The 27,030-nt window shown below is 43.3% G+C and overlaps 1 protein-coding gene across 1 annotated transcript in view; it reads right to left on the bottom strand.

Moving 5' to 3' along the window:
• CDYL (chromodomain Y like) overlaps positions 1-25,257 on the bottom strand; it is a 157,349-nt gene extending 132,092 nt beyond the window's left edge. The window contains exon 1 of the mRNA XM_089516676.1: positions 24,685-25,257. Coding sequence (XP_089372802.1) covers positions 24,685-24,708 — 24 coding nt within the window. The 5' untranslated portion in view covers positions 24,709-25,257. The remainder of the gene's footprint in view (positions 1-24,684) is intronic.
• Between the last annotated feature and the right edge of the window lie 1,773 nt (positions 25,258-27,030).

The raw sequence follows: 27,030 nt of genomic DNA, 5'->3' as shown, positions 1-27,030 counted from the left end.
GGCCAGCTATTTATCTACTTGCCTTTGCATGTTTTCAAACTGCTAGATCTGCAGAAGCTGGAGCTAGTGATGGGAACTCACTCTGACATGCAGCACTTGGGCCTCGAACTGCCAACCTTCTGACCTTACGATTATGAGAACTGCCATCTTAAACGCTAAGCCACCGCATTCCTCTAGTGAACTTTAACTTGTACTCAATGGTTTATCTGCTGTGATCTTGTTGTTAATTACTATAAAGCTGGCTTTGACTTATGGCAATGCTATAAATGAGACACTTCCAAGACTCCATATTTTCAACAGTTCAGCTAAGCTCCTGCAAACTCAGGGCTATCACTTCCTTGGCTTCGTTTATCCACTTGTAAAGATGTCTTCTCTTTTCCTTTTGCCATCTATTTTACCAAATATTACTATCTTTTCTAATGAATTATGTTGTGTCACGCTATATCCGAAGTACAACAGCTTCAGTTTGGTCATTTTGGCCTCCAGGAATTCAGGCTTGCTCTTGGGACCACTGATTTGTCTTTTCGCCAGGAACTCATAATCACATTTCAGATGACTTGATTCTTTTCCTATCAACTTTCTTCACCGTCCAGCTTTTATAACTATACACAGAAATCAGAAACACAATGGCATCCTTTTGTATTTTGGACAAAAGATGGGATAGAAATCGAACTAATAATAAGATATAATTAATTAATTTTGTTAAATGCCTTTGAGTCAACCTCAACTCATGGAAAACCTGTGGATGAGACACCTCAATACTCCCAAGTCCTCAACTGCTCTTCTTTGCTCTGGCAGGTTCAGGGCCATGGCTTCCTTCATTGAGTCTATCCATCTGGTATGCAGTCTTCCTCTCCTCCTATTGCCCTTCACCTTACCTAGGATTATTATATTTTCTAGTCAGTCCTGTCTTCTCATTATATGGCTGAAGTATGACATATTGGCTTCCAGGGAGAGTTCTGGCTTGATTTGTTCTAGCACACAACTGTTTGCCTTTTTGGCTTACCATGGTATTCTCTTCACTCTTCTCCAGCACTACATTTCAAATGAATTGATTTTCTTTCTAGCAGCTATCCAGCTCTCACTGTCCACTTCTCACATCTGTACATGATGATGGGAAATACTATGGCTGAGACAATCCTAACTTTAGTGTTCAGCTTTATATCTTTGTAACTGAGGATCTTGTTTAGTTCTTTCATAGTTGCCTTTCCCATTCCTAGTCTTCTTCTGATTTCATGACTGCAAAAATTGATCAAAGGTATGAGGTCTTTGTTGTCCAGATCAAATTTATGTAAATCCTCCCGGATCATTACCTTTGTTTTCTCAATGTTCAGCATGCATTTCTTTCACTTTTTTTAGCAACTGTTCTAAGTCTTTGTTGTTTTCTGGAAGCATTATGCTGCCATTTGCATGTCTTAGATTGTCGATATTCCTTCCTCCAATCTTTACTTCTCTTTTCTCAAAGTCTAAAGCTGCTCTGCATATAATATTTACTGCATACAAGCTGAATAAGTATGGTGAAAAAATGCAGTCATTTCTGACCCCTTTTCTGACTAGATTATGCACAAGGACAATTAAATGTAATGGTACCCCTATTTCTTTTAAGATCAGTCCATGGGTTTTCATGGTCTGTGCAGTCAAAAGCTTTGCTGTGGTTGATACAGAACATGCTGATTTCAAACTGAAATTCCCTAGTGCACTCCATTATCCAACATATGTTTGCAATGTGATCCCTGGTGCCTTCTTCTCTTGAATCCAGCTTGTTCCTTTGGAATTTCTCACTCTCTATATGGTAGGAGTCTTTGTTGCAAAATTCTGAACATGTCTTTGCTTGCATGAGGAATTAGTTCAATAGTTCTATAGTTACAGCAGTCTTTTGCATCTCCTTTTTTGGGGTTGGTAATGGACAGGTTGCTCACCTGTAACTGTGTTTCTTCGAGTGGTCATCTGCGAATTCACACAAATGGGTTATTCTGCGCCTGCGCAGCAATGCTCGGAAACTTCTAGAATCTCTGGGCAGAATGCAAAGTAACTTTCTGCAACTTTTTGGCGGTATCCCCGCCCACCCCTATATGAAGCCCCTAGCGGCCCGCTCTCCTTCAGTTCCGAATGAGCCGCCACAGCGTGACGGTAACGTCAGCAATAATCATGAGCGGGACACTGAGGGGATGGATGGGCAGGATTTGTGTGAATTCGCAGATGACCACTCGAAGAAACACAGTTACAGGTGAGCAACCTGTCCTTCTTCTTCGTGGTCTCTGCGAATCACACAAATGGGTTAGACTGGCTAGCTAAAGTCAAAGGAGGAGGGAGTGTCCAAGCATGTAAATCAATGAAATTTATTGACACAGAATAAACAATATGACCAACATGGCCTTGTCTGTGTAATCAATGCAAACCTGAGAGTAACACTGCCCTCCCAAAGGCTGCTCCCTGCCTATCCCTGGAGTCCAGCCTGTAGTGTCTAATAAATGTCAGTGGCTGGGACCAGGTAGCAGCCCGGCAGACATCCTCAAGGGGAATCTCCATCAAGAAGGCTGAGGATGCTGCCACCGCCCTAGTTGCATGGGCCCGAACCTGTACCGGAGCAGGGACGCCTGCCAGTTCATAACACAAAAAAATGGTATTTGAGACCCACTTAGAGAATCTTTGAGATGAGACAGGCAGCCCCTTTTTTGCGTCCGAGTAGCAAACAAAAAGTCTATTCGAGAGCCTCGAGCCCGAGGTCCTGTCCAAATAGAATGCCAGTGCCCTTCTGACGTCTAGCGAGTGCATGCGACGCTACTCATCAGTGGATGGGTTCGGGGCCAGAGTGGGGAGAATAATGTCCTGATTGAGGTGAAAGGCTGACACCACCTTAGGCAGGAAAGTGATGTCGGCCCGAAGCACAACCTTGTCCCTGTGGAATTGGAGATAGGGCTGGTCAGCCCGAAGCGCACACAGTTCACCGGCCCAACGAGCGGAGGTGATGGCTACCAAGAAGGCTGTCTTCCAGGTCAGCAGCCTCAGGTCCGTCGTAGCCATGGGCTCGAAGGGCTTGGAGGTTAGCTTGAAGAGTACCAAATCTAGGCTCCAAGCTGGAGAAGGAGAAGAGCAAGGCGGGTGAAGGTTATTGAACCCTCGCAGAAATCTCTTCACTAGTGGGTTCCTAAATAAAGAGGGTTTATCTCCGAACGTATAATGGGAGGAGATAGCAGACAAGTAGCACTTAATAGAATTCAAAGATAGTCCTGCGTTGGCCAGGGACATAAGAAAGCCCAAAATCGTGGAAATAGAAACCTGGGATGGTACAATATCCTTCTCGTTAAGGAAGGCGAGAAATTTGTCCCACTTATAACTATAGGCCCTACGCGTAGAGGGTTTCTGAGCCGCCATTATCACATCCTGGATATCAGCCGGGAGGGAAATTAACAGCGGATCCTCCATGCTGCCAATGGGAGAGACTCTATGTCGGGGTGCAGGACCATCTCGTTGTGGAGGCAGAGGAGGTCGGGACGGTAATCGAGTCGGAGATAAAGGCCTTTGGACAGACGGAGGAGTGGAGCGAACCACGGCTGTCTCGGCCACCACGGGGAGATTAGAATGACATTGGCTTGGTCCGTCATGATTTTTGACAGCACCCTCGTTAGCAAAGGAAAGGGGGGAAAGGCATACAGCAGTCCCTGGCTCCAGTCGAGTTGAAAGGCGTCTCCCCTGGAGCCCGGTCCCCGAGTTCGAGAGCAAAACTCTGGAATGTGGGTGTTGTTTGGAGAAGCAAACAGGTCCAACACTGGGAACCCCCACCGGAGGAAAAGGTTGGCGACCACCTTGGGATGGAGCCTCCATTCGTGGCAGGTCTTTGGGGATCTGCTCAGTTGGTCTGCTCGGTCGTTCTGGTCCCCTGGTAGATGGATGCACTGCAGCAAGATGCTGTGGGCGATGCACCACTCCCAGATGCGGAGGATGATCTCCAGGAGCGTTGTTGATCTTGTGCCTCCTTGCTTGTTGAGGTAGTACATGGTGGTAGTGTTGTCCGTAAGCAATAGTACTACCTTGTTGGCGAGAAGGCAGCAGAAGGCTTTGAGAGCTTTCTCCACCGCGAGCATTTCTAGAGCGTTTATGTGGAGAGAAGCCTCTGTCTCCAACCACTTGTCCTTGATGGTAAAATCCAGGACATGGGCACCCCATCCTACTAAGGAGGTGTCTGTTGTAAGGGTAATGTCCGGCTGTGGGGGTACGAAGGGCATGTCCACGCAGACGTTGTCGGGTTCGAGCCACCAGCGCAAGGATCTCTGGACCTTCCTCGGGATGGAAAGCACCTTTGCTGGAGAGTCTCGTACGGGATCGAAGACGGAGAGGAACCATGACTGAAGAGGCCTGAAGCGTAGCCTGGCCCAGGGGGTAACGAATGTCGTGGAAGCTAAGTGGCCCATGGCGACTTGGACTGTATGTGCCCGGACTTTCCTTCGGGAGAGACAGTCCTTTAGAGAGGAGGTCAACGCGTGAAATCTTGGACGCGGAAGGAAGGCCTTCATCTCCTCGGAGTCCAGAGTCGTCGCAATGAAGTCCAGCCTCTTCGTTGGGGAGAGATGTGATTTCTGTAAATTGACCTGAAGTCCCAACGCCTCTAGCAATGATAGTGCGAACTGGACGTCCCGCAGTAGCATCTCTCGGGATGGAGCGGTGAATAGCCAGTCGTCCAAGTAGGGGAAGACAGTTATCCCTTTTTGTCGCAGGTATGCCACCATGGGGGCCATACATTTCGTGAAAACCCTCGGTGCTGTGGAAAGGCCGAATGGCAGAACCTTGTACTGGAAAATGTCGATACCGATGGTGAAGGCGAGGAACCGACGGTGACTTTCTCTGATAGAGATATGAAAATAAGCGTCCTTCAAATCTAAAGTGACGAACCAGGAGTCCTTCTGTAACAACGGCAAAATAGAGGCAAGAATTACCATTCTGAAACGTTTGTAGATATTAAAAGAATTCAACTCGCGTAAGTCTAGGATAGGTCTAAGTCCGGAGTCCCTCTTCAGGACCGTAAAGTATCTTGTGAAGAAGCAGTATCGGGCCCGAGCGGAATTTACGGGCTTGATAGTGCCTTTTTCTAAAAGGGAGCGCACTTCGTCGAGAAGGGTGTCCGAGGGTAAGGTGGAATTAATAGCTCCGGTGGGCGGGAGCTGTAAAAACTCAAGGGCATAACCCCGTCGGACGATGTCCAAAACCCAAGAGTCCGTTGTGATCGAAGCCCAGGTGTTAAAGAAGGGCTTCAATCTGTCGGAAAAGGAAGGAGCGAAGTGCGCTGGGGGACTTCAAAACCTACGCTTGCCTTTGCCGTCTTTCTTCTTATAGCCCTGCTGGAATCTGGGCTGGGACGTCTGGCGTCGGTCCGGCTGGGCCGATGGGGACTGGGACGGACGGCTCTGAGGTGGCCTGTCTTGAGGGTGGAATTGACGGTCCTGTTGTTGGGACCGATGCTGTGAGTGTGGATATCATGGGCGCTGGCTGCCATACCTCATGCGAGGAGATTTGGAGGATGAGGACATACCATGCTTCCGTGTGGCGGTCTTCATTCGGTAGCGAAAGCTTAACTTTTCATCGGTCTCCCTGTTGAATAGACCGGAATTATCAAAGGGCATGTCCTCTATCGCAGACCTCGCCTGTGGAGTAAGGTCCGAGGAGCGCAGCCATGCGTGGCGTCTGAGGGCTATTGAGCCCAACAAGATCTTGGAGGCACAGTCAGTGGAGTGTCTGGCCGAAATGATCTGCTGTTCTCCAATTAGATGAACCTCATTGCGGAGAGCTGTCATGATCCGCCTCTTGTCATCTGGGAGTTCCGCGATGGTTGGGTCCATCTTCTCCATGAGGAGCTGTACATACGCTCCCATGCACGCCACATAATTGGCAATTTTGATGTCTAGCGCTGCGGATGCATAAAATTTTTTAGCCAGTCCATCAATCTTTTCCCCCTCTTTGTCCACGGGAGAGGAAGCTTGACGGGGGGTAAAGGACATCTGCGACCCCTCCACTATGGCAGAGTTGGGCTTGGGATGGTTGAAGAGCCATGACGGGCCCGATGGAGTGACCCTATAAAGGTTCTCTATCTTCCTCGATGTGGAGGAGATAGTGGCAGGAGTGTCCCAGGACCTCCTGGCAATCTTTTCTAGAGATGGGAGAAAAGCCAGAGAGGGAGGAGCAGGAGCGCAGCCGTGGATCCGTCTCTCCACGGGGTCGAGGGCATCATCCTCCATGTGGGACACCTCCAATTTCAACATGTCGGCCATACGGACGACCCTATCGGCAAAGGACCTCACATCATCAGATGGTGACGGGGCGTCCGGAACCCCAAAGACATAAGGTTGGTCTTCCTTGGGGAATGGAGACGAAGAACGGGATCTGGATGGAGATCTCGAGACGGACCTGCTCGGTTGACGGCTAGGTGGCGAAAGGTCCCTCTCAGAAGATGGTCTCCTCACAAACAAGTCATCCGACTTGCGAGTGGTGTCTTGCCACGGAGAGCGAGGCCTCACCCTGGTCGGGCCCGGACAACGTTTCCGGAGGTGGGAAGGATCCACAGGCAGGAAGTACTGTCCGGAGTGATGATCATAGACCAAGTCTGGGTAGGTATCAAAAAGGTCTCTATCCGGTAAGGCACGGTCGTCACGGCCCTGGTCCAAGGCCTCATCCGCTTCGGTACCAAGGGCAGCTCTGTCTCTGCGTAAGGGAGACCGGGCCCGACGGGAGCCCTCGGAAGGCGACCTCAATCTGCGGGGCGAAGCCGGCGGGTCGGAATCCAGGATCTCCCCCTCCGATTCAGAGCTATGGTCCAAGGTGACTATTTGGAGGTCCTCATCAGGAATGGACAGATGAGGTGCGAGCAAGACCCTCGGTTCCAGAGGTGGAGGAGCGGAGCTTGAAGCCGGAATCGGGGTGGCCACAGTCCTATGGTCCGGAGGCAGGACCGAGACTGTACTCAGCGGCCCCTTTCGCCTCGCCTTCGGGACCGGGGATGCTGACCTGGCCCGCCTGGTCACTTCATCCTCCTTAGAGGATTTGTGTCTTTTCTCCTTGTCTTCTTTGGAGGATTTTTGCTTATCCTCATGTCTCCTCTTCGGAGCCTTTGTTTTGTCGGCATGGGACACAGACGGTGGCTCTTGGGGAGCTGGTTCCCCCGAGGAGGTTGATGGTTGGAAGACCTTCTTGTAAAGGGAGGCCTTCAATTTCTGGTCCCGGTTTTTCAGGGCCTGGGACGTCATGGCCTTACAATGGACACAAGAACCTGGGATATGGGTCTCCCCCAGGCAAAGGACACACTTATCATGACCATCCGACATGGGGATTTTTACCCCACACTTGGAGCACCGCTTAAAGGAGGCCATAACGGCCGGCGAGAACGGGGGTCGAGGTCATTTACCAGTCCAGGTCGAGCCGAGAAAAACACAGTGCGTCTAAATCTAAGGGAAAGTCCGTATGGAGTGGTCAGTGGGTCAAGCTGGTGGTCAGTATTGCCAGAGATTCAGTCCAAATGTTAGCCGATTGCTAGCGAAGTTCCTCGAGCTGCTTTTGCGGCGGAATAAAGGAACTGAAGGAGAGCGGGCCGCTAGGGGCTTTATATAGGGGTGGGCGGGGATACCGCCAAAAAGTTGCAGAAAGTTACTTTGCATTCTGCCCAGAGATTCTAGAAGTTTCCAAGCATTGCTGCGCAGGCGCAGAATAACCCATTTGTGTGATTCGCAGAGACCACGAAGAAGAAATACACTTATCTTTTCCTATCTGTGGACTATTGTTTTGTTGGCAGATATTAGTTACTGCTTTTCAAAATCTGAGATTCATTCTTTCCCCCATGTGTCATTTATTTATTTATCTCTTTTATACAGCTCTTCTGTGTATTGTTTCCATCGTCTTTTATTTCATCTTGGTCAAGTATTGGCTCCTTTTCTATTCGAAGAACATTCCCACCCTTGGCTTAAATTTCCCTTTGAGTTCCAGGTTCTCATGGAAGAGGTCTCCTGATTTTCTTTTTTTGTTGTCAGTTTCTATTTTTCTACATGGTTTATTATAGTAAATCTCTTCATCCTTTTGCAATAGTCATTGAACTGTATTCATGGTTCTGATTCCATCCCTGTCTCTCTTCTTTTGCTTGAAGCATCTCACCTGTCATTCATATTTCTTCTCTTTATTCTAAATTTTGATATTAGTAATTCATAATCTGTGCCCCAATCAGCACCTGGTATTGTTTGTGCAGTGAGAATAGAGCTTCTCCATCTTCTGTTTCCAATTATATAATCTATTTGATTTTGTATTGGCTATCCAGTGATGTCCATGTGTACAGTCTCCTCTCTGGTTGTATGAAGAAGATTGCTGGCCTCACAAAACTCTTATCAGTCACTCTTCTGCTTCAATTCCTGATCCTAGTCCAAATTTTCCTACAGTTTTTGTGTCTTCTCTGCTTCCTACTTTTGTATTCCAGTGGCCTATGATTAACAAGAACTTCTTTATCTTTACACTTGACGAATTACTGCAGTCTCAATAATGATTAATGAATGAGCCAAGGAATGGAAAATCTTGAATTATTTCTTGAATTATTTCATAATCTACTTTAAATTTATGTAAATCGTCTATGGTCATTATTTTTGTTATCTTTTGTTATGTGTAAACCTGCCATTTCTCCAGGGACGCCCAGCAAGAAGGAAAGCATGCCAACACCTGAGCCCTGAAGGACTGGGAGGCTTCAAAACCAATGCCCCCTTTTCTCCAGGGACACCAAGCGAGGGAGAGCACGCCAACACCTGAGCCCCGAAGGACTGGGAGGCTTCAAAACCAACGCACCCTTTTCTCCAGGTACGCCCAGCGAGGGAGAGCACGCCAACACCTGAGCCCCAAGGGACTGGGAGGCTTTAAAACCCACTCACTTCTCTCCAGGGATGCCCAGCAAGTTGGAGAGCACGCGAACACCAGAGCCCCAAGAGACTGGGAGACTTGGAAACCAATGCCCCCTTTCTACTGTACTCCTCCAGACTAATTATCTCTTTCCATGTTAGGTCTGAGAGGGAGGCGGAGATCTCTTAGCCTGCCTTTTTCCCTTTAGGGAGTGAGGTTCCGCTCCAGGGTGGGATTGAGGGGGAGGAGGCAGCTTTAACACTCAGCTAGCAGTAATCAGTGGAGAACGTGCTCGGAGCTCGCCTCCCTGTCCAGCAACATCTGACTATATATTATATCCCTTGTGCCTTATGGTGACAGGTAATGTTATTGAGCACTGTTGGTCTTTACTTTTCTGTTCTTGTTATTGTCACATTTTCTCCTGTTGATCATTGGGTAGTGAATCCATTCCTTCCCATGGTTCCACGTATTTCTTGTAACCTGATCCCCCATTTGGCCTCTTCCTAACTCCCAGCTTCCATTCTTCTGTTCACTTTGGAACTGTCGTTCTGCTGCCCCTAAAGCAGTAGCTATTTTCGTGATCATCAGTCTGTTAATTCTGACTATCTCAGTCAGACCTTGGATTCATCTCTTTCTTCTCTAAATCTTAGGGACTCTGCTGATTCAGCAATGTCTTTATTGAATTCCACTCTTTCTTCAACTCTTGACAGCCTTGCCCCTGTATCTGTATGCGTGTACTCCTCTACGATTAGATCTCAGCCCTGGCTTACTCCTACTGTTGGGTTTCTCCAGTCCTGCTCTCGAGCGGCTGAACATCTTTCAAAAAAGTCCAGGGAGTGGGCTGATTTTATTCATTATAAATTTGTTTTTTTCTTTTTCTCACACCCTGTCTATGGCAAAACAGAATTATTATAAATCTCTGATCTGCGCAATGAGAGGTGCCCACAGCATTTGTTCTCCTCCTTCAACACTCCGCTAAAACCTTCTCCTCCTGTCTCTATTTTCTCCCAATGATTTCACTAACTATTTCATCACAAACGGCCTGAACAGACAGGCCAAAAATAAAGTTGCTTCGGGTCACTTTGAAGGTATGCTGTTTAAATGACACACGCACCTTCAGAGGCCAGAAGCTGCGTCAAAGCTTCACTCCAGTCCTTAGGACTGGAGCATGGCTTTGACGCAGCTTCCGGCCTCTTAGGATGCATGCATTATTTAAATAGCATACCTCCAAAGTGACCCAAACCAGCTTTATTTTGGCCTATCTGTTTGGGCCGATAGATTACTACTATTCGCTCTGATTTTTCATGAACCACTAATCTTCTATCACTTTCGACTAAAAAAATTTCTTTGTTTCCTTCTGTTTCTTTGGATGAACTTTCTACGCTGCTGAACTCTTCCAAACCTGTTACTTGTTCTCTTGATCCAATTTCTTCTCATCTTCTAATCTCTATAGCCCCTTCTTTTCTGCCCTCACCTCTCTCTCTCTCTCTCTCTCCGGGCTCCTTTCCTTCAGTCTTTAAACATGTTCTAGTTTCCCCAATTCTGAAAAAACCTTCTCTTGACCCCTCTTCTTTGTCTAGCTATCATACAATCTCTCTTCTTCCTTTTCTTTCTAAGGTTTTGGAATGGGTCGTTTGTTATCACTGTCTTGAGTTTCTTGAAGCCAACTCCATCTTAGATCCCTTTCAGTCTGGTTTCCACCCATGGCATTCTACAGAGACAGCTCTCGCAAAGATCACGGATGATCTTTTGCAGGCCAAGGCTAACAGCCTTTACTCTGTTCTCGTTCTTCTTGATTTGTCTGCAGCCTTTGACACCGCTGATCACTGTCTCCTAGTTGATATACTCTCTGACCTCAGGTTCTCAGACTCTGTTCTTGATTGGTTTAAATCTTATTTGTCAGATAGATCTTTTGCTGTGGTCACGGGTGGTCAGGCTTCGTTTTCTGTTCTGTTATCTGTTGGAGTTCCTCAGGGTCCCCTATTTGTTTTCTCTTTATACATTGTCCCTAGGGAAGCTCGTTAGTTCTTTTGGCTCTTCCTATCATCTGTACGCCAATGACATTCAGCTGTATCTTTCCACCTCTAACCTTTCTTCAGATCTTGAACAGCAAGTTTCATCTTGTCTTACAGCTGTCTCTCAGTGGATATGGCATCGGCGTCTGAAGCTCAATATGTCCAAAATGGAGCTTCTTGTTTTTCCACCTAAGTCTACTGTTCAATACTCCTTTTCTGTTTCTGTTGATGACATTTCTATTTGACCAGTCAAGCAAGTGTTAGTTTTATTTTTGATTCTTCTCTGTCACGTATCCCCCAGATCCAGGCCACAGCCAAGACATGTAGATTATTTCTATACAATATTGCTAAAATCAGAGCATTTCTGTCAGCTTCTACCACCAAGAGTCTGGCCCATGCCCTAGTGGTCTTGTGACTGGATTACTGTAATCTCCTTCTGGCAGGGCTTCCTCTTTCTCACCTCCGTCCATTAATTTCTGTCCAACATTCAGCTGCACGAATAATCACATCCACTCACCACTTCAACCATATCTCTCCTTTATTGTCATCTCTTCACTGGCTTCCCCTCTCTTTCCATATTCATTATAAGCTCCTGTTGTTGAGTTTTAAAGCCTGTCATGGGCTGGCCCCTCCTTATTTATCAAACCTCCTTTCCCCTCACGTTCCCACTCGTGTCCTCCGTTCTGGTAGTCAAGATTACTGTCTCAGCCTAGGATTGTCACTGCCTCATCCTGGATTCATCCCTTTTCACTTGCTGCCCCTCACTCCTGGAGCCTCCTTCCCCCACGAGCACATCTTAGACCAGTTTCAAAACTCAGCTGAAGACTATCCTGTTCAGGGAAATATTCCCAGGCATTGCATGATTGTTATCTGTTGTTTTTAATTTGTTGCCTGCTTTATTTTATTGAATCCTATCATGTATTATTATGTACAGTGGACCCTTGTTATATGCTGGGGTTTGGTTCCAAGATCCCCCGTGTATAACAAAATCAATGTATGCTCAAGTCCCATTAAATATAATGACATAGCAAAATGATGTCCCTTATAAAAATGGAAAATCAAGGTAAATTTATACTTTTTTGGAATATTTTCAAACCGTGTATGCTTGAATCCGTGTATAAAAAATCTGTGTATAAGAAGGGCCGACTGTATTTTATATAATTCTGTAGAATGTACACCATATGGAACTTTATTTTTATCCATTCTACTGATTGTATGTACACTGCTGTGCAAATCTACAGCGCTATATAAATAAGCATAATAATAACTTTCTTCCTTGATTTTCTTCAATAGTCATTCCAAAGCTTTGCTATTTTTGCTAGCACATGATGTCATTTGAGTATCTTAAACTGTTGACATTTCTTCCTCCAATAATCATGACTCCTCCCTCCATAACTAAGTCAGCTTTCCTTACAACATCTTCTGTGTATATATTAAGTAGAGTGATAAAATATAGCCTTGACTGAACCCCTTGTCAATAGAAAACCATTCTCTTTCTCCATATTCTGTCCTGACAGTGGTCTCTTGTCCTGAGTATAGATTACATATCAAGATAACCAAATATTAAGGTATAGCCATTACATTTAGAGCAATCCATATTTTTCACTGTATACACCAGTGGTCCCCAGACTTTTTCAGGCTACCCCCTTTCATCTTAGGTGACACACTAGTGCCCCCTTTCATGCTAGGTCACCAAGGCAAGGGAAAAAGAGGAGAGCGTGTGTGTGCCTGCTCCCCCCCCCCCCCCAATTCCTTTTGCCTTGGCTAGCTGGGCTTGAGCCAAAGCAAGGAGGAAAGGAGGAGAGCACTTGTGCCTGCCCCTTCCTTTCCCTTTTGTTAGCTGGCTTGAGCTAGCTAGCCAAAGCAAAGGGGGAAAGGGCACATCCCTGCTCCTTCCCTTCCCTTTGCCTAGACCACCTGGCTTGAGCTAGCTAGCCAAAGCAAAAGGTAACAGAGGAGAACCTCTGTGCCTGCCCCCTCTCTTCCTCTTTGCCTTGGAATCAGCCCATGTGTTTCTTACTGAAAGAGGCTTTCTTCCTTGGGCTACTTGCAAGGAGAAGCCAAGCAGTTTCTGCAAAACGGTGGGCATGGAAAGTATTTTGGCACCCAGAGAGGGGCGGAGTGAGGAAAGAGGAAAGACAGGGTATGTTTGCTCTGCTCCAGGGCAAGGCAAAGCCAGAAGAGCCATGCTGCGTCTCTTGCCACACAGCCTGGATGGAAGGACAGACAGACCCAGAATATCCTGTCCCAGAATGGTGCACAAAACAAGTTTCATGCATCCCTCATCCTCACAATTCCCTGCCACTCCATTTTCCTCCCTGCCTCCCTGCTGCCCTTTTCCTCCTCACTGCCTCCCTGGAGCTTTTCCAAGAACTGGGGGGAGGGGGAGGGGGCACCGCCCACTTTGGGAATCATTGGTCTATACAGTAAAAGACCTTGCTATAATCTATTATTATTATTATTATCCTTTAATCTATAAAGCAGAGGTTGATTTTGTTCTGAAATTCTTCACTCCTCTGAGTTATCAAATATATGTGTGCAATATGATTCCTAGAATCTCTTTCTTCTCTTTAAGCAGGATGGCTATGTGGCATTTCCCACTCAATATATATTAAAAGTCTTTTGCACATCACATCTTGCTGGCAATGGAGATTAATGCAGTGATAAAGGCACCAGATCCCTTCTGATCTTAGAAACTAAGCAGAGTCAGCCCTGGTGAGTACTTGGATTGGAGATGGCCAAGGAATACCAAGTGTTGTAGATGATATTTAGGAGGAAAGAACTGGCAAAACCACCTCTGAGTATTCCTTGCTTAAGAAAACCCTGTGAAATTAATGAGGTTGCTGTAAATCAACAGGTGACTTGAAGGCACATTCACATACAGGTTACTGCAATCTCTGACGTTACCTTTCTTGGGGACTGTAAAACTGAATGCTTCCAGTATGTAGACCATAGTTGTTTTCAATATTTCTTCGTAATTAAAGTTTGATTTTAATTAGAATTTGAATGATTCTTTCTCTACAGCTTGAAACAGCTCTACTGACATGGTATCTGTTCCCAGTGATTAATATCTCCCAAGTGCTTTGAGACTGACTTCTACTTCCTTTTCTAAAACTGTGGGTTCATCAACAAAAGGTTCCTTCTTAAAGGAATCTGTCATTCTTTTCTAGACCATTGTAGAATTCTTCAGCATATAGCTCCCACTGTTCTTTTTCTTCTTCATCATCAAGTGTGTTCTCCTGTTGGTCATATAGCATCCCCACTCTTGGTCTGATTTTCCTTTCGATTTTTCAGATGTTGTAGAAGAAGTCTCTTGTTCTACCTTTATTTTACCTTCTATTTATCTGCATCAGATAGATGTATCTGTAGAACAGTCATTTTCAGGAGTCTGAACTTATTTCTGTCACCTTTTACTTCTTGCCTATCTTTAATTAATTGAAATTTCATCTGTCATTCAATGAGTTTTTTCATTCTTTTTGGCTGAGTCTTTGGGCATTCTTCCGTGACAATTGGCCTGTACAGACAGGCCAAAATAAAGCTGCTTCAGGTCACTTTGGAGGTATGCTGTTTAAATGTTGCATGCATCCTAAGAGGCCAGAAGCTGTGCTCCAGTCCTTAGAGGTGGAGCGTGGCTTTGGCGTGGCTTCTGGCCTCTTAGGATGCATGCATCATTTAAACAGCATACCTCCATAAATGTCTTCCTGAACAGACTTAGGACCTTTCACCCTTTGTCTACTAACAGATTGATAACTAAAAAACTGAAAACAGATTCAAGGAATAAAATGGTCAATTTTCTAACGGAAGAATGTAAACAGTGGTGTTCCAACTAACATTGCATTTGCTTTTTACCTCATTTCTAAAATAATCTGGAGTTATGGTGCCCTGGGCGCAGAGTCAGGGAATGCGTCATGTGGACACAACGCCCCAACTCCACCGCCAGGCTGGCCTTAATGGACACTCTGCACAGGGCCTAAGTCTATTTCCTAACAGTAAAAATTGTTAAGCAGTGGAATGGAATGGATTCTCCTTCAGAATCATGAATAGTATTATTATTATTATTATTATTATTATTATTATTATTATTATACTTTATTTATATAGTGCTGTAGATTTTCACTGGACATTTTTAACTAGAGGTTGGATGGATACCTGCCACACATGTTTTAGCTGTGGATCCTAGCACTGGACCTACTGGAAGATGGCTACTAGTATAAGCAAGCAGGACGACTCTTGGGGGTATGTTCCAACTCTACAATGCTATTATTATAAGTATTTTTATTAAAGCATATACCAGCAGCTTGGCAATGCTTTAGAGAAATCTTGTATTTTCTCAATCTTAGGATAACTTGGACCAGTCTGTTCTTATTTGAATACAACAGCATCAAACAGATTTTAGTTTGAAATTCCAAAATATCAGTGTTGTTTTGCACAAATGTAAGCATTAAGAGGACCAATTAGCAAACACATGAAACAAACTGAACACAAAGGCGACAGAAACAGTTATTTTGCATTGACAGAAAGTATGGAGTATCAAATTGTAGGACTGAATCAAATTTTGTTGATTTGCCCCTGAAATAAAATTATACTGTGGTCACATTTTAAACTTGATTGAGCAGACAGGTGTTAGACTATGGTTAAACCCATGGTTGGTAATGTCTAATTATATACTGGATGTTCATAAATACAAAACCAATGTCTTACTGCTCATTTATTAACCATAGTAATTATTATCATACCATACTAGAAGCTGGCTACTAGTATAAGCAAATGATTATTTATACATTTAGAGTCAATATATATGGATATACCGGTGAAATTGGTACACAAAAGAAAAGACACAGTAATTTCTTTAAAATAATTCCTTTTATTAGTAATTAGTTACTTTATTTCCAAGCTAATTTTGGATGAGTGTTGAACAGTTTTTATTGATGCTATGAAATGTAACATTTTTTTTAAAACTCAGAAACATGGCAGTGTATTCAGAGAGCTAAAAAAGAAAAGCAAAACTACTGAGTATCATCTCATTTCTTAAGGAAAGGTATGCCATATATCACACAAACACCACTCTGCTAGTACAAGACAATGTCTGCCCCTTTCAGTATTTACAACCCCTTTCAGCCCTTCAGAAGTGGGCTGAAGGTATCTTTTATGTGGAAGGAACCTGTGCATTTAGCAGTAGTTTACATAAAACATCTGATTGAGCAGTTTTCTTTTACCCTGCATCAGCAGACAACATTAAATGTATCCAAGCAGCAGTGGGGGCAAAATTATATAATGCTTGTGTCAGTCTTTACAACTCCACATTCCAGACTGTCTCCAACTATAATGATTTTTTAAAAGATATAAGCTGTTTTATGGTGTGTGTGGAGGTCCCATTTAGTGAAACAAGACTTCTCACAATCCTTATTGGAAAGATGTGGCCAGCTAAAAACTCATGCATATAAGGTCTTATGCATCAAGTGACATTGCTAAATACTCTAAAGCTTTTAGTTACTTGTTGTGTCTGTACAGGAATAGATCAAAACTGGTTCTACCCATTTCATGAAGAGTGGCTAGAGGGTAAAAAAACAACAATACTGTTTTACCTATTCTCATCAGGGACATATTACTCACTGTCCATAACATCAACACAAACAGTATCAATGATCAACATTTCCCCAGAGGTTTTCAAAATCTATTTATAAACCTGGATGTTCAAAAGACCTACATCCCATCAGAATCTTCCTTAGGACTCACCACACCTATTGTTTTGCATAAAACCTATTAATCTGGTTTTGGAGACCATTGAGCTAGTAGAGCTTTACACCATGAAGGAATAGTAAATGATAAATTAGCATTCAATGGAAGATACCTAATAAAACAATACATGGCATCCGAAACTACAAAGTATAGCATAAAGTTTGAGCTGTGCTACAATTCTAGATCATCATATATTTATATTGACATATCTGAGCATGGCCTGAATCTAGATCAAACAGTGGTTAATCCAAGTTTCCAGATTCTAGCTGCATTAAAAGAACTGACCACTTTTCTGCAATACGAAACTAGCCAGAGAACTAGCTATATTAAGAAAAAACTGATTCTGGCTAACATGCTGCCGGAAAAAAATCCAAAAAAGTGACCAACTCTCCTTTCTTCAGCGCATAAAGATCCAGTAACCCCCAGCAACAAATCTAAACCTGAGGCAATTTATTATAATAGCAAGACTAAAACTTCGAGAGAAATCTATAACCAAATAGTCTTCAGATATATTTCCAAACATTTATGGCTAACAGTGTTTTTGTTTAAATGTACTTGATCACTGGCTATTGTTGTGTTACCGACTGACAGTGACCCTAAAGTGAACCTATCACAGGGTTGTTGTTGTTTTTGTTAAGAGGTGGGTTGCCTTTGCTTTCCTCTGAGCCTGAGAGCATGTGACTTGCCCAAGGTCACCCAAAAGATTTCCATGGCCGAATGGGGATTCAAACCCTGGTCTCCAGATTTGTAGTCTAGCACACAAACCACTGACTCACTGCTTGTACAGATGCCCATGCAGTGTGTAATAACCTACAACATTATAAATATCCTAATATGTACCTTACTAGCAGCCCAGAGTGTAGAATTGATTATCAACTGAGTTGAGTCTAAAGACATATCCAGTTTGGCTGAGATGTTAAGACGCAGCCACAGAACTAGTAGGACCTGACAGTAAGAATAAAATGGGTGCGATATTTCATTTATTGATACAAAGAAGGAAAACCACCACAACAATGTGCAACATATAACTGTTGTCTGTCCTATGCAATGTGATTATACATGGGCAGCTCATTTATGATATGGTATAGCTGCAAAGGTTGTGAGATCTGTTATTGCTGCTGGCAATTCATAACTCATGACGGTTGAACTGTTACACTTAAGGTGACTTTTGTTTTAAAACCAGTATGTCAATATTTGTCTTAAAATTAAAATATATTATCTTCAGTTTAATAATCCATGGAATTAATTAGGCCACATATAGTGTTTGTGTAAGTTTTTGTATTTGTCTTGTATTACTGACCCTGATCATTAGTGTACAACTATGTTGCTTAAGTTAAAAAAAAATTAAAAAGATATCTTATGATGTTCAATACCTTCTACCAAATATTTTAGTAACATGTTTTAGAGGCGTATATCTGACACCAATAGTAAGATTGTCTATCAATGGACATTTACAGTTCAACTATCAATTTATCTGTCAATAGAAGTTTTTAATACTACACAGTATCAGGAAAGTGCATATGAATAACACAGTAAACCACTAATGGAAGGATACCGTGTATACCTGACTATATATCGAACTCATGTATAAGTCAAGGGCAGCTTTAGGGGCTAAAATTATGGATCTTGATATGACCCATGGATAAGCCAAGGGTAAAACTTAGGGGCATGTAAATGAAGGATGTAAAAGATGAAGCAAAAGAAAACAATGCCAAAGAACTTACAAAATTCTAGCAGACATAACTATTTGCCCTCATAAGGTGGGATGGATGCGCAAGTGGAAGGAGGTAAGTGCTTTCAGGGCAGATTAAACTCTTGCCTTTCACCAGAGGATGATTGTGTGTGTGTTTGTGTATGATTTAAAGTACAGTATTTACATTGACCCGTGTTTAAGTTGAGTCAGTTTTTTTGGGTAATAATAATAATAATAATAAAATTTTATTTGTATACCGCTATTCCTAGGTAGATCATAGCGGTTCGCAACATACAAAAATAATACAATAAAATAATTTTTTAACCTAAATTTCTAGACTTATACATGAGTATATACAGTATGATTAAACTCAAGGCATGCATATAAAGTGTGCAATTTCACTACAACCAGATTTAATATTTCATAAGATTTTATAGATTTCATCTATTTTAAACCTTGGTTAAAAGCTCATCCTTGTATATTCCACAAATACTAAGATAAATTTAAAAATATAGCAATGTGGTGCTGTTATTATGCTATGTTCTTATTCAGAAACATGAATTCTTCAGCCCTTTCACTAAAAACTTTCCACTACTATCTACGGTATGTATCATGTTTTGCAGAAAATTTATTCACCTCTTTGACACAACACACCTCAACCTGGATTACGATTGCTGTTCTCAAAGAACTCTAGTTTCAACATTTTGAGGTTAAATTAGACAAATACATAGAGGACAGTTCTTCCAACCAGTTCATTATGATAGCTAAAACAGAACCTCTTGTTTCAGACACCCCACATCTCTGATTAGCAGAGAATGGGGACAAGCAGGGAACAACATCATCCACTTACAAAAGCAATTAGTTGACCATGGGGGTGGCCAACCTTGGTCTCATTCAGCAAGACAAGTACATTCTGTTTCTTCATATATCTCACCTCAGAATAAACCTCCTTTAAAACATGCTGTACTTGAGAACCAATCAACATTTTGACTTTTGTGAGCATTGAAACCATAAGCATCAAAGGGCAATTGCATATATCCAGACACAGAGTGGGCATCCACTGGGGAATTACAACTAGTTCCCACTGTCTAATGCATTTCTAACAGACAGTTGCAAACTTGAAAGAAGTACTATATATACACAGCAAGCACCAGTACTTGATAAAATACAAGCTGACCATCAGATTATAATCCTCTTACCCCAAGTCCCCTCAGTCTTCAACCGTTTTATAACCCATAATCTAGCTCAACACCTTTATTCCAAGAATCTACAGAAAGCACCAACTTTTAACTGTATCACATTTTTATTTGTTTCAATCATTCTTCAATTTTTGTCTTTGCATTTTGATTAGATTGTAGGTTTTGTCACAAATTAGCTGTTATCCTTTCTGCTGACCACAATAAACTGTCTACCTTGCCCTGATTTTCATGATGGAAGAGCTTCACATTTAAGAGTAATGATCACACCCTAACTAATGTACAGCGCTGTGTAAATATACAGTGCTATATAAATAAAGCATAATAATAATAATAACAATTAACTAACAAAGACAGTGGTAAATAATAGAAGCAGATTGAAATCACTTATTTGTCTCAGAGTCATACCGCTAGTAACACATAGCATTTTGAAACTCCTTAGGCCCTAGTCACCAGAGACCCCTCTTCCTCCTATACATCTCATCATAATTCCCACTTCAACTGAGATTATTTTGATTACTCCATCTATGTGTCAAATCTAAACAGCTATGGGTATTCCCTTTCCCAAGGCAGTCACCAAAGCCTAAATACAATTTAGAAATAATATGTCTTTTTACTCTGGCTGTCATTTAGTGGTCAGCATTCACATTTAATGTGAGAGGTATAATGCACATTTTATCTTGTCTATTTCAAATGATAAATTGTACCAAACCTAGTAGACAGTGCAGGGTAGGAATCTCTCTTGTATGTCAGCCATTGATGTTAAGTTCTCCAGCTAATGGCCTTGTGGATTAGACGGTTAAATAGTAACCTCCTATTTGTTTAGGATGCTTTGCCCAACCTTTAAGTCTTACAAGAAAATCTGAAAGTCAGCTTCCAAATTAACAACGAAAGAATAATACACTACTTAGGTTTTCAAAGTGACACCTATATAAAATGACAAAAACATCCTTAAACTGAATTAAAACTCTAAAAATAACAGCAAAAGCATCTTGCAATAGAGACAGGTATATTTAACAGATACCTAAAAGTCAATAAGATCAGATGAACATCTCAGAGGAAGAGGTTCCACAGCAAGGGACTACCACAGAAAAGCACTCTCCAGAACTGCCACCCATTTCATTTATAAATCGAGGTCACTACTGAAAGGCCTTTGAATATCTTAGACAATTCAGCCGTTTCATGTGGAACCAGGTGGCCTGGTACTACTCTTCTTTCTTTTCCACCACAAAAACAAATTCAACACTGCAGAATGTGTCAAATTAATTACAGATGTTGCTTAAGCTTCAAGGTGCACAGAACTCCTTAGTAAAAAAAAAGTGGTGCCATTAATAAAAAGCAGAAGTAATATTTTCAGAAGGGAAGGAGTTGTATTCACTGACTTTAAGGTTCATCAGCTCTTCGAATGAATGAATGCTTGTTTTATAATTTCCAGAATGCTTTTAGATTGCAACAACTGTAATACTCCTGGAATGGCATTTACTTCTTCAGTTGTGTTCATGCATCCTCCTCTGAACAATTAAATTAACCCAAGGACAACTATATCCAGGAAGGAAGATACATTCGATCCACAGCTTCTCAAAGCATGTTCTCCTTCAACATGGAAGCAAGTGCTGGTCAAGTTGCTTTTTAGTTGCAAAAAACCCTCCACATTCAACAATAATAAAGTCTTCTAAGGATTCCATAATCCACATTTTCAACCAAAAAAATCCAAAAACTTTCCATTTCCCAGTTGCTGCTTGTATTCCCAAACAATAAAGTGGACATGTAATTCCCAGCAACATCCAATAGTTGAGATTTGTATTCCATTTTCATGGTTTTCTTGTATTTCCAGAAAGTATCATGATGAAGAAAATCATAAATCTTTCAAATTACTTTAATAATGTAGACCCAAGGCAGTACTACCATATCCCGGCTCTCAAGGATAAAGTCAACGAATGACCGAGGAAGAGAGTACAAAGTAGCTATTTCATTTAATACTGTGTATTAGTGATTACCAATTAATCATTTCAGAATTCAATGCAAAGTCTGCAGTTGTGTCTGAACAAAATGTGTATCCCAAATCATTGTTTCTATCCAGCCCTTTATAAGCAAAATTAGACTCAGTTCTCTTCCACCTGAAACTTGGCAATGAAGATCATAAAGCAACTCTGACATTATTCAACATATATATTGAAGTGAATATTTGTGAAAAGCTATAAAAGCGGATAATACACATGTATGTTACAAGGTGCTCTAAGATAAGAACAAATATGTTTTTGTAAATAAAGTTTTCATCCTAATATATAATGTAAATAATGGCCTTGGTCAACAGGCTTCACTTACAATCACATTCACATCTACTTGGAAGTAAATCCCACTCAGTTCTAGAGGACTTAAATATGCTTAGGAGTGCAGCTGAAGTTAAATATTTCCAACTCAAAATCTAGATTAGAGTCATATGGTTATTTACCCTAAGTCTTAGCCTATATTTACATCTTTAAATAAATTTCCCACTCAGTGACTCTTTCTGGACCAATCTGGTGTAGCTAAGCTTCTCAAGCCCACTATATGTATTAATGAATGATGACGCTCAACACCATGCACCTTGATACCCAGATGAACCAAAGACAATTTGGTAACTCATCAGGTAACTTAAAACCATTGCAAGACTGGCTTCTAGGTGGTTGAGATCTGAGTAACAAGGTCTGAGTATGTCTAAGCTGAGAGCCAGTGAGGCGTCATGGTTTGAGTGTTGGACTATGACTCTGGAGACCAGGGTTTAATTCCCCGCTTGGCCATGAAATTCATTGGGTGCTCTTGAGCAAAGCATATGCTTTCAGCCTCAGGGGAAGGCAATGACAAACCCCCTCTGAACCAACCTTGCCAAGGAAACCCCATGATATGGCAACCATGGCTTGAGGTCGCCATAAGTCAACTTAAAAGCACACACTAACAACAATAAATGTCTTAAGTTATTGAACCTAGTCACAAAGCTATTTCCTTACTATTTCGCCCCCTCCAAGATATAATTTCTCTTATGGTCTGAAGGTGGCCAAAACTTCATAAACGTTAGCCATGATCTACCACCCTTACAAGTGAAACCATTCGACCAAAGCTTTACAAGTTCAAAAACTTCATGGTAGCCAATTTACTCAAAACATTCATAGCATGTATCTTCCTTTAGTTGGCTGAACTGGCTATATTCTCCATTCATAATAAGTTGTTCCTGCTGCACTGGCAACACAACTAAGACTGCAATGTGATGCATGTTTATACAAAAGGATGTCTCACTGTGTTCAACAAGTCTTACTCTAATTGTGTTTAACAACACGGGCCAAGTTTCAAATTCTTTGTTCCAGGTACATCAATGGTTCTAAGGTTCTAGACTCAGAAGGATGTCAGCAATTTAAAACTACACAAGAGCCACACAGAAGATTCCCAAAACCTATACAGATACACAGAGACTCCAAAAACCTATCTCAAAATTTATTTCCACAAGGAACCAGAAAACTATAGTTTCCTCACTGAAAGCTGGGATGGTTCCCAAACAGACAAGTGTTGCATGATCTTCAACACACCACTTGGTACAACACATAACACCAGGAAAGTTGCATCCAAGAGAAATCCCAATGTGGGCCCAGACATTAAGGATAGGAAACATGACACCAAAGAATCAAAGGAAAAGTAGTCACTTCTTTCTTAGCCAAAGACAAAAAAGAGAGACCCTTGAGTCAATCACTTGGCCATTTTTCAAGCAGAGAGTCAAGGGCAAGGCTGGTGACTCAAGAACGTCCATTAAAAACAACATTGAGAATCAAGTGATAAAACTTTTACACAACCTGGATGAGCATGGGAAGTCAATTGTAAATACATATATATTGTGTGTCGTAATGAATTTTGACATTATTTAGTGTATTTCTCCTACTATGTATTATAAACACCCCCTCCCCCCCAAAAAAACCACCTTGTCTTTTTTCTGCAAACAGTGTGGAGCCCTCTCAGTTTTGGGTGGTTTGCATCTGCAACCATGAAGCTGATGCCCAATGGAGGTCCAAAAGGGGCAGAAGAAACCCTCCCTCCCCAAAAGAGAAAGGGACACACACACACACCAGTGAAAGGGAGCCCACACTTGAGTGTGCAAAGAAAGGAGTGTGAGCAAGTCAGAAGCAGCACCCACCACTCAGCCAGGCTCCCTCCTTCCTTCCTTCCTTCCCGCCCACCCTCCTTCTCCTTCTCTCCTCGTGGCCAGGATGGAGGAGGAGGAGGAGAAGAAGGGTAAGGGGTGGCCAAGGAGCTGGAAGGGGGGAAGGCGGGCAAGGAGAGAGAGAGAGAGAGAGAGTGCAAGCCAATGGCAACACTTCGCCCTCTCCTCTCCTTCCAGACACATTTCCGTCCTCGAAACTGGAGGAGGAAGAGAGAGAAGGAGGGAAAGAGGGGAAGGAAGAGAGGGAGAGATAGAAGGAGAGCGAGATAGGGGGGAAGAAAAAGAGAAAGAAGATGGGAAAGGAGGGAAAGAGAAAGAGGGGGAAGAGGGAGAGAGAAGGAAGGAGAAAGAGGAAAAAGGGAGAGAGAGAAGGAGGGAGAGAGGGAAAGAGAAAGGAAGAAGGAAGAAGGGGAAGGAAGTAGGGAAAGAGAAAAGGGGAGAGAAAGAAGGAGGGAAAGAGAAAGAGGGGGAGAGAAAGAGAGGGAAAGAGAAGAAAGTAAGAGGGGGAGAGAAGGAAGGAAGGAGAAAGAGGGAAAGAGAATAGGAGGGGAGAGGAAAAGAGAAGAAGGGAGGAAAGGAGAGAGAGGAGGAGAGAGAGAATGAGGGAAAGAAAAAGAGAGAGAGAAGGAAGGAAAGGGAGAGGGGAAGAGAAAAAGAGAAGGAAGGAAGGAGAAAGAGAGAGGAGGAAAAAGAGAAGGAGGGAGTGAAGGGGAGAGGGGGAAAGAATGAGGGAGAGAGAGAATGAGGGAGGAGGAAAAGAGAGGGAGAGAAAAAGAAGGGGGAGGGGGCTCCTAATTTGGAAACACACGCACTAAGGCCCTGCCAAGGAAAAAAGAGGAGGGGGGTCACAGTTGCAGATTAACACAACCAGATGACCCCCATGGGGAGGGGGGGGCTCCAGTGGGGGCGAGGGTGCCGATGTCTCCTCATCCGGAGAGAAGCAGGGAGGCTCCTTCCTCCTCCTCCTCTTCCTCGGGGGGAGGCGGGGGCTGTTACCTCGTAGAGTTCCTCGGAAGCCATGCTGGGGCGCCCTCCTCCTCCTCCTCCTCTTCCTCCCAAGGTGGAGTTGGGTGCTGGCTCGGGGAGACTTTTGTCTCACTCCGTGGCCTCCCCTTCCTCCTCCTCCTCCTCCTCCTCCTCCTTCTGCTGCCGCCGTCCTCTGCCTCCGGTGCTGGTCCTGGCGGCGGCGGCGGCGGCGGCGGGGCTGGTGCGCAGAGCGAGCTGCGCAACGGGGCTCAGCCCGCCCGCTCTCCTTCTCGCTCCCTCACTCTCGCACTCGCACTCACTCTCGCCGCCGCTGCTGCTGCTGCTGCTGCCGCTGCACACTTTGCTCGCGAGGCAAGGGAGGGGGCTGGAGGAGGAAGAGGAGGAGGGCAAGGCAGCAGCAGCTGCGGCGGCGACGATGATTCCCCTCGCACCCGCCGCCGCCGCCGCCGCCGTCCTTCGGAACCTCCCTCCAGGCGCACTAATCGAGCGCCGAGCGCCTCGCCTAGCGCCCTCTTCCTCCTCTTCCTCTTTGATCGCCCATTGTCTCCTCAGCTGAGCGGCGGCGCGAGGAGGGGGCGGCGGGGATCGGGCCAATGGCCGACCGGGAGGAAGGGAGGGAGGGAGGGAGGGGGCGGGGCCACGGCAGTGAGGGGCGGGGCCACAGAAAGTGGGGGAGGGGCGCCATTCCACCATCGCAGCCACCATATGCTTCGTTGGAGGAAGTCGTCGTCGTCGTCGGTGGTGGCCGCCCTGAGGAGAAGTTGCTTGGAGATTGGGGTTTCCCAAGCAACTGGGAAGGGGCCCTCTGCTCAAAAGGGGGCATCACCTCAGCCTCCTCCCTCATGTCATGAAAGTCAAAGAGTCAGCCATTACATGCCCTCTAGCCTTCCAGTCACAAGTGCCTCAACCACCCAAGACACACTCTGGGCCACACACTCAGCATCCACTCCTTCATAATAATAATAATAATAATAAACACATTTTATTTATATCCCGCCTCTCTAGACAGATCAAGGCAGCTTACAATAAATGCATCTGAGGAAGTAGATGGGAATTAATAGGGATGTGTAATTCAGTATTAGTATTACATTGTTTTTCTGGACTGTATTGCATTATTTTAATGATGTAATACCACTTCGATCCTTGGGAGAGGCGGGAAATATAAATAAAAATTATTATTATTATTATTAAATGCATCTGAGGAAGTAGACTAAAGTCTGAGAAAGCTCTTTCAGTTAGTCTCAAAGGTGCTACAAGATCTCTCTACATACTAATTCCACAGATGAACACGGCTATATCTTTAAATCCATCTCTCCTCTTCAACCTTGAATCCACCCAAACTCACTTCAGGACAACTGTGACTGCATCGAGCCGTCTAAATAATAATAATAATAATAATAATAATACATTTTATGTCTATCCCGCCTCTTCAATAAGATCAAGGCGGCTTACGTCAATGAAAACATATAACACAATAAAATAAATCCCATTATCCCCACTTTCTTTAAACTAATCCACATATAATTACAATTCAGCAAACAATTATAAAAAACAATTAAAACCACTCATTTAAAACAGTCGTAACGGAGAAAGACATCTTGGGGCAGTCATTGGAACCGTCCATATCAGTGTGGACGGGTCGATCAGTCAGGAAAGGCCTGTCGCAAGAAATCCGTCTTGACGGCCTTTTGACAGAACATTGACTAAATAAATGTTCATCCTTTTTTTTTAATATTAATTTTTATTAAATTTTTAGATTAAAACGTATAAAAACTCCTCATACAATTCCAGTTGGTTAGTTAAGTAGAAAAATCAGTCCGTTATAGCCATTACCCAATATGTTGACCACATTCCTACACATTCCTACAATCCTTCCATCCATCAATAAACATTTTATCTATCATTCTCTTTCAATCTTCTCTTCCATCCCTTCCTATTTATGGAATCCTAACACCGTTACTAAGGCTGCATTGTTTAGTCTATTTTTCCTTTTATGTTCTTGATTTTTAATTTATAATTTGATACTCTCCTCAAGCACTTTCTTCATACGGGATCTGACATCATTAGATAGATAGATATTATTATTATTATTCCTGTAAGTTTCTTATAATTTCTTTTGAAATTGGCTATTTCTTCTATCTTGTTGAAGTCTCTTCCTTTTCTTTCCTTTCCCATAGGGTAGCAACCTCTTTCCAAGTCTCCTTGAAGGTTTTATTAGGGTTATTATTTAGCTGGTTTGTGATCCTATCCATTATTGATAGGTCCATTAATGTAGCTATCTGCTCTGTAACAGGTGGTGTCTTCTTATCTTTCCCCCTTTTTGCATCTGTTATTCTTGCTGCAGTGGCCATGTAG

This window comes from Sceloporus occidentalis, unplaced genomic scaffold (genome assembly GCF_023333645.1).
Source record: "Sceloporus occidentalis isolate IW3139 unplaced genomic scaffold, rSceOcc1.0.p SCAF_3, whole genome shotgun sequence".
NCBI lineage: Eukaryota > Metazoa > Chordata > Lepidosauria > Squamata > Phrynosomatidae > Sceloporus > Sceloporus occidentalis.
The sequence above is the reverse complement of the archived record's forward strand: the minus strand, read 5'-3'. Positions and strand labels throughout refer to the sequence as shown.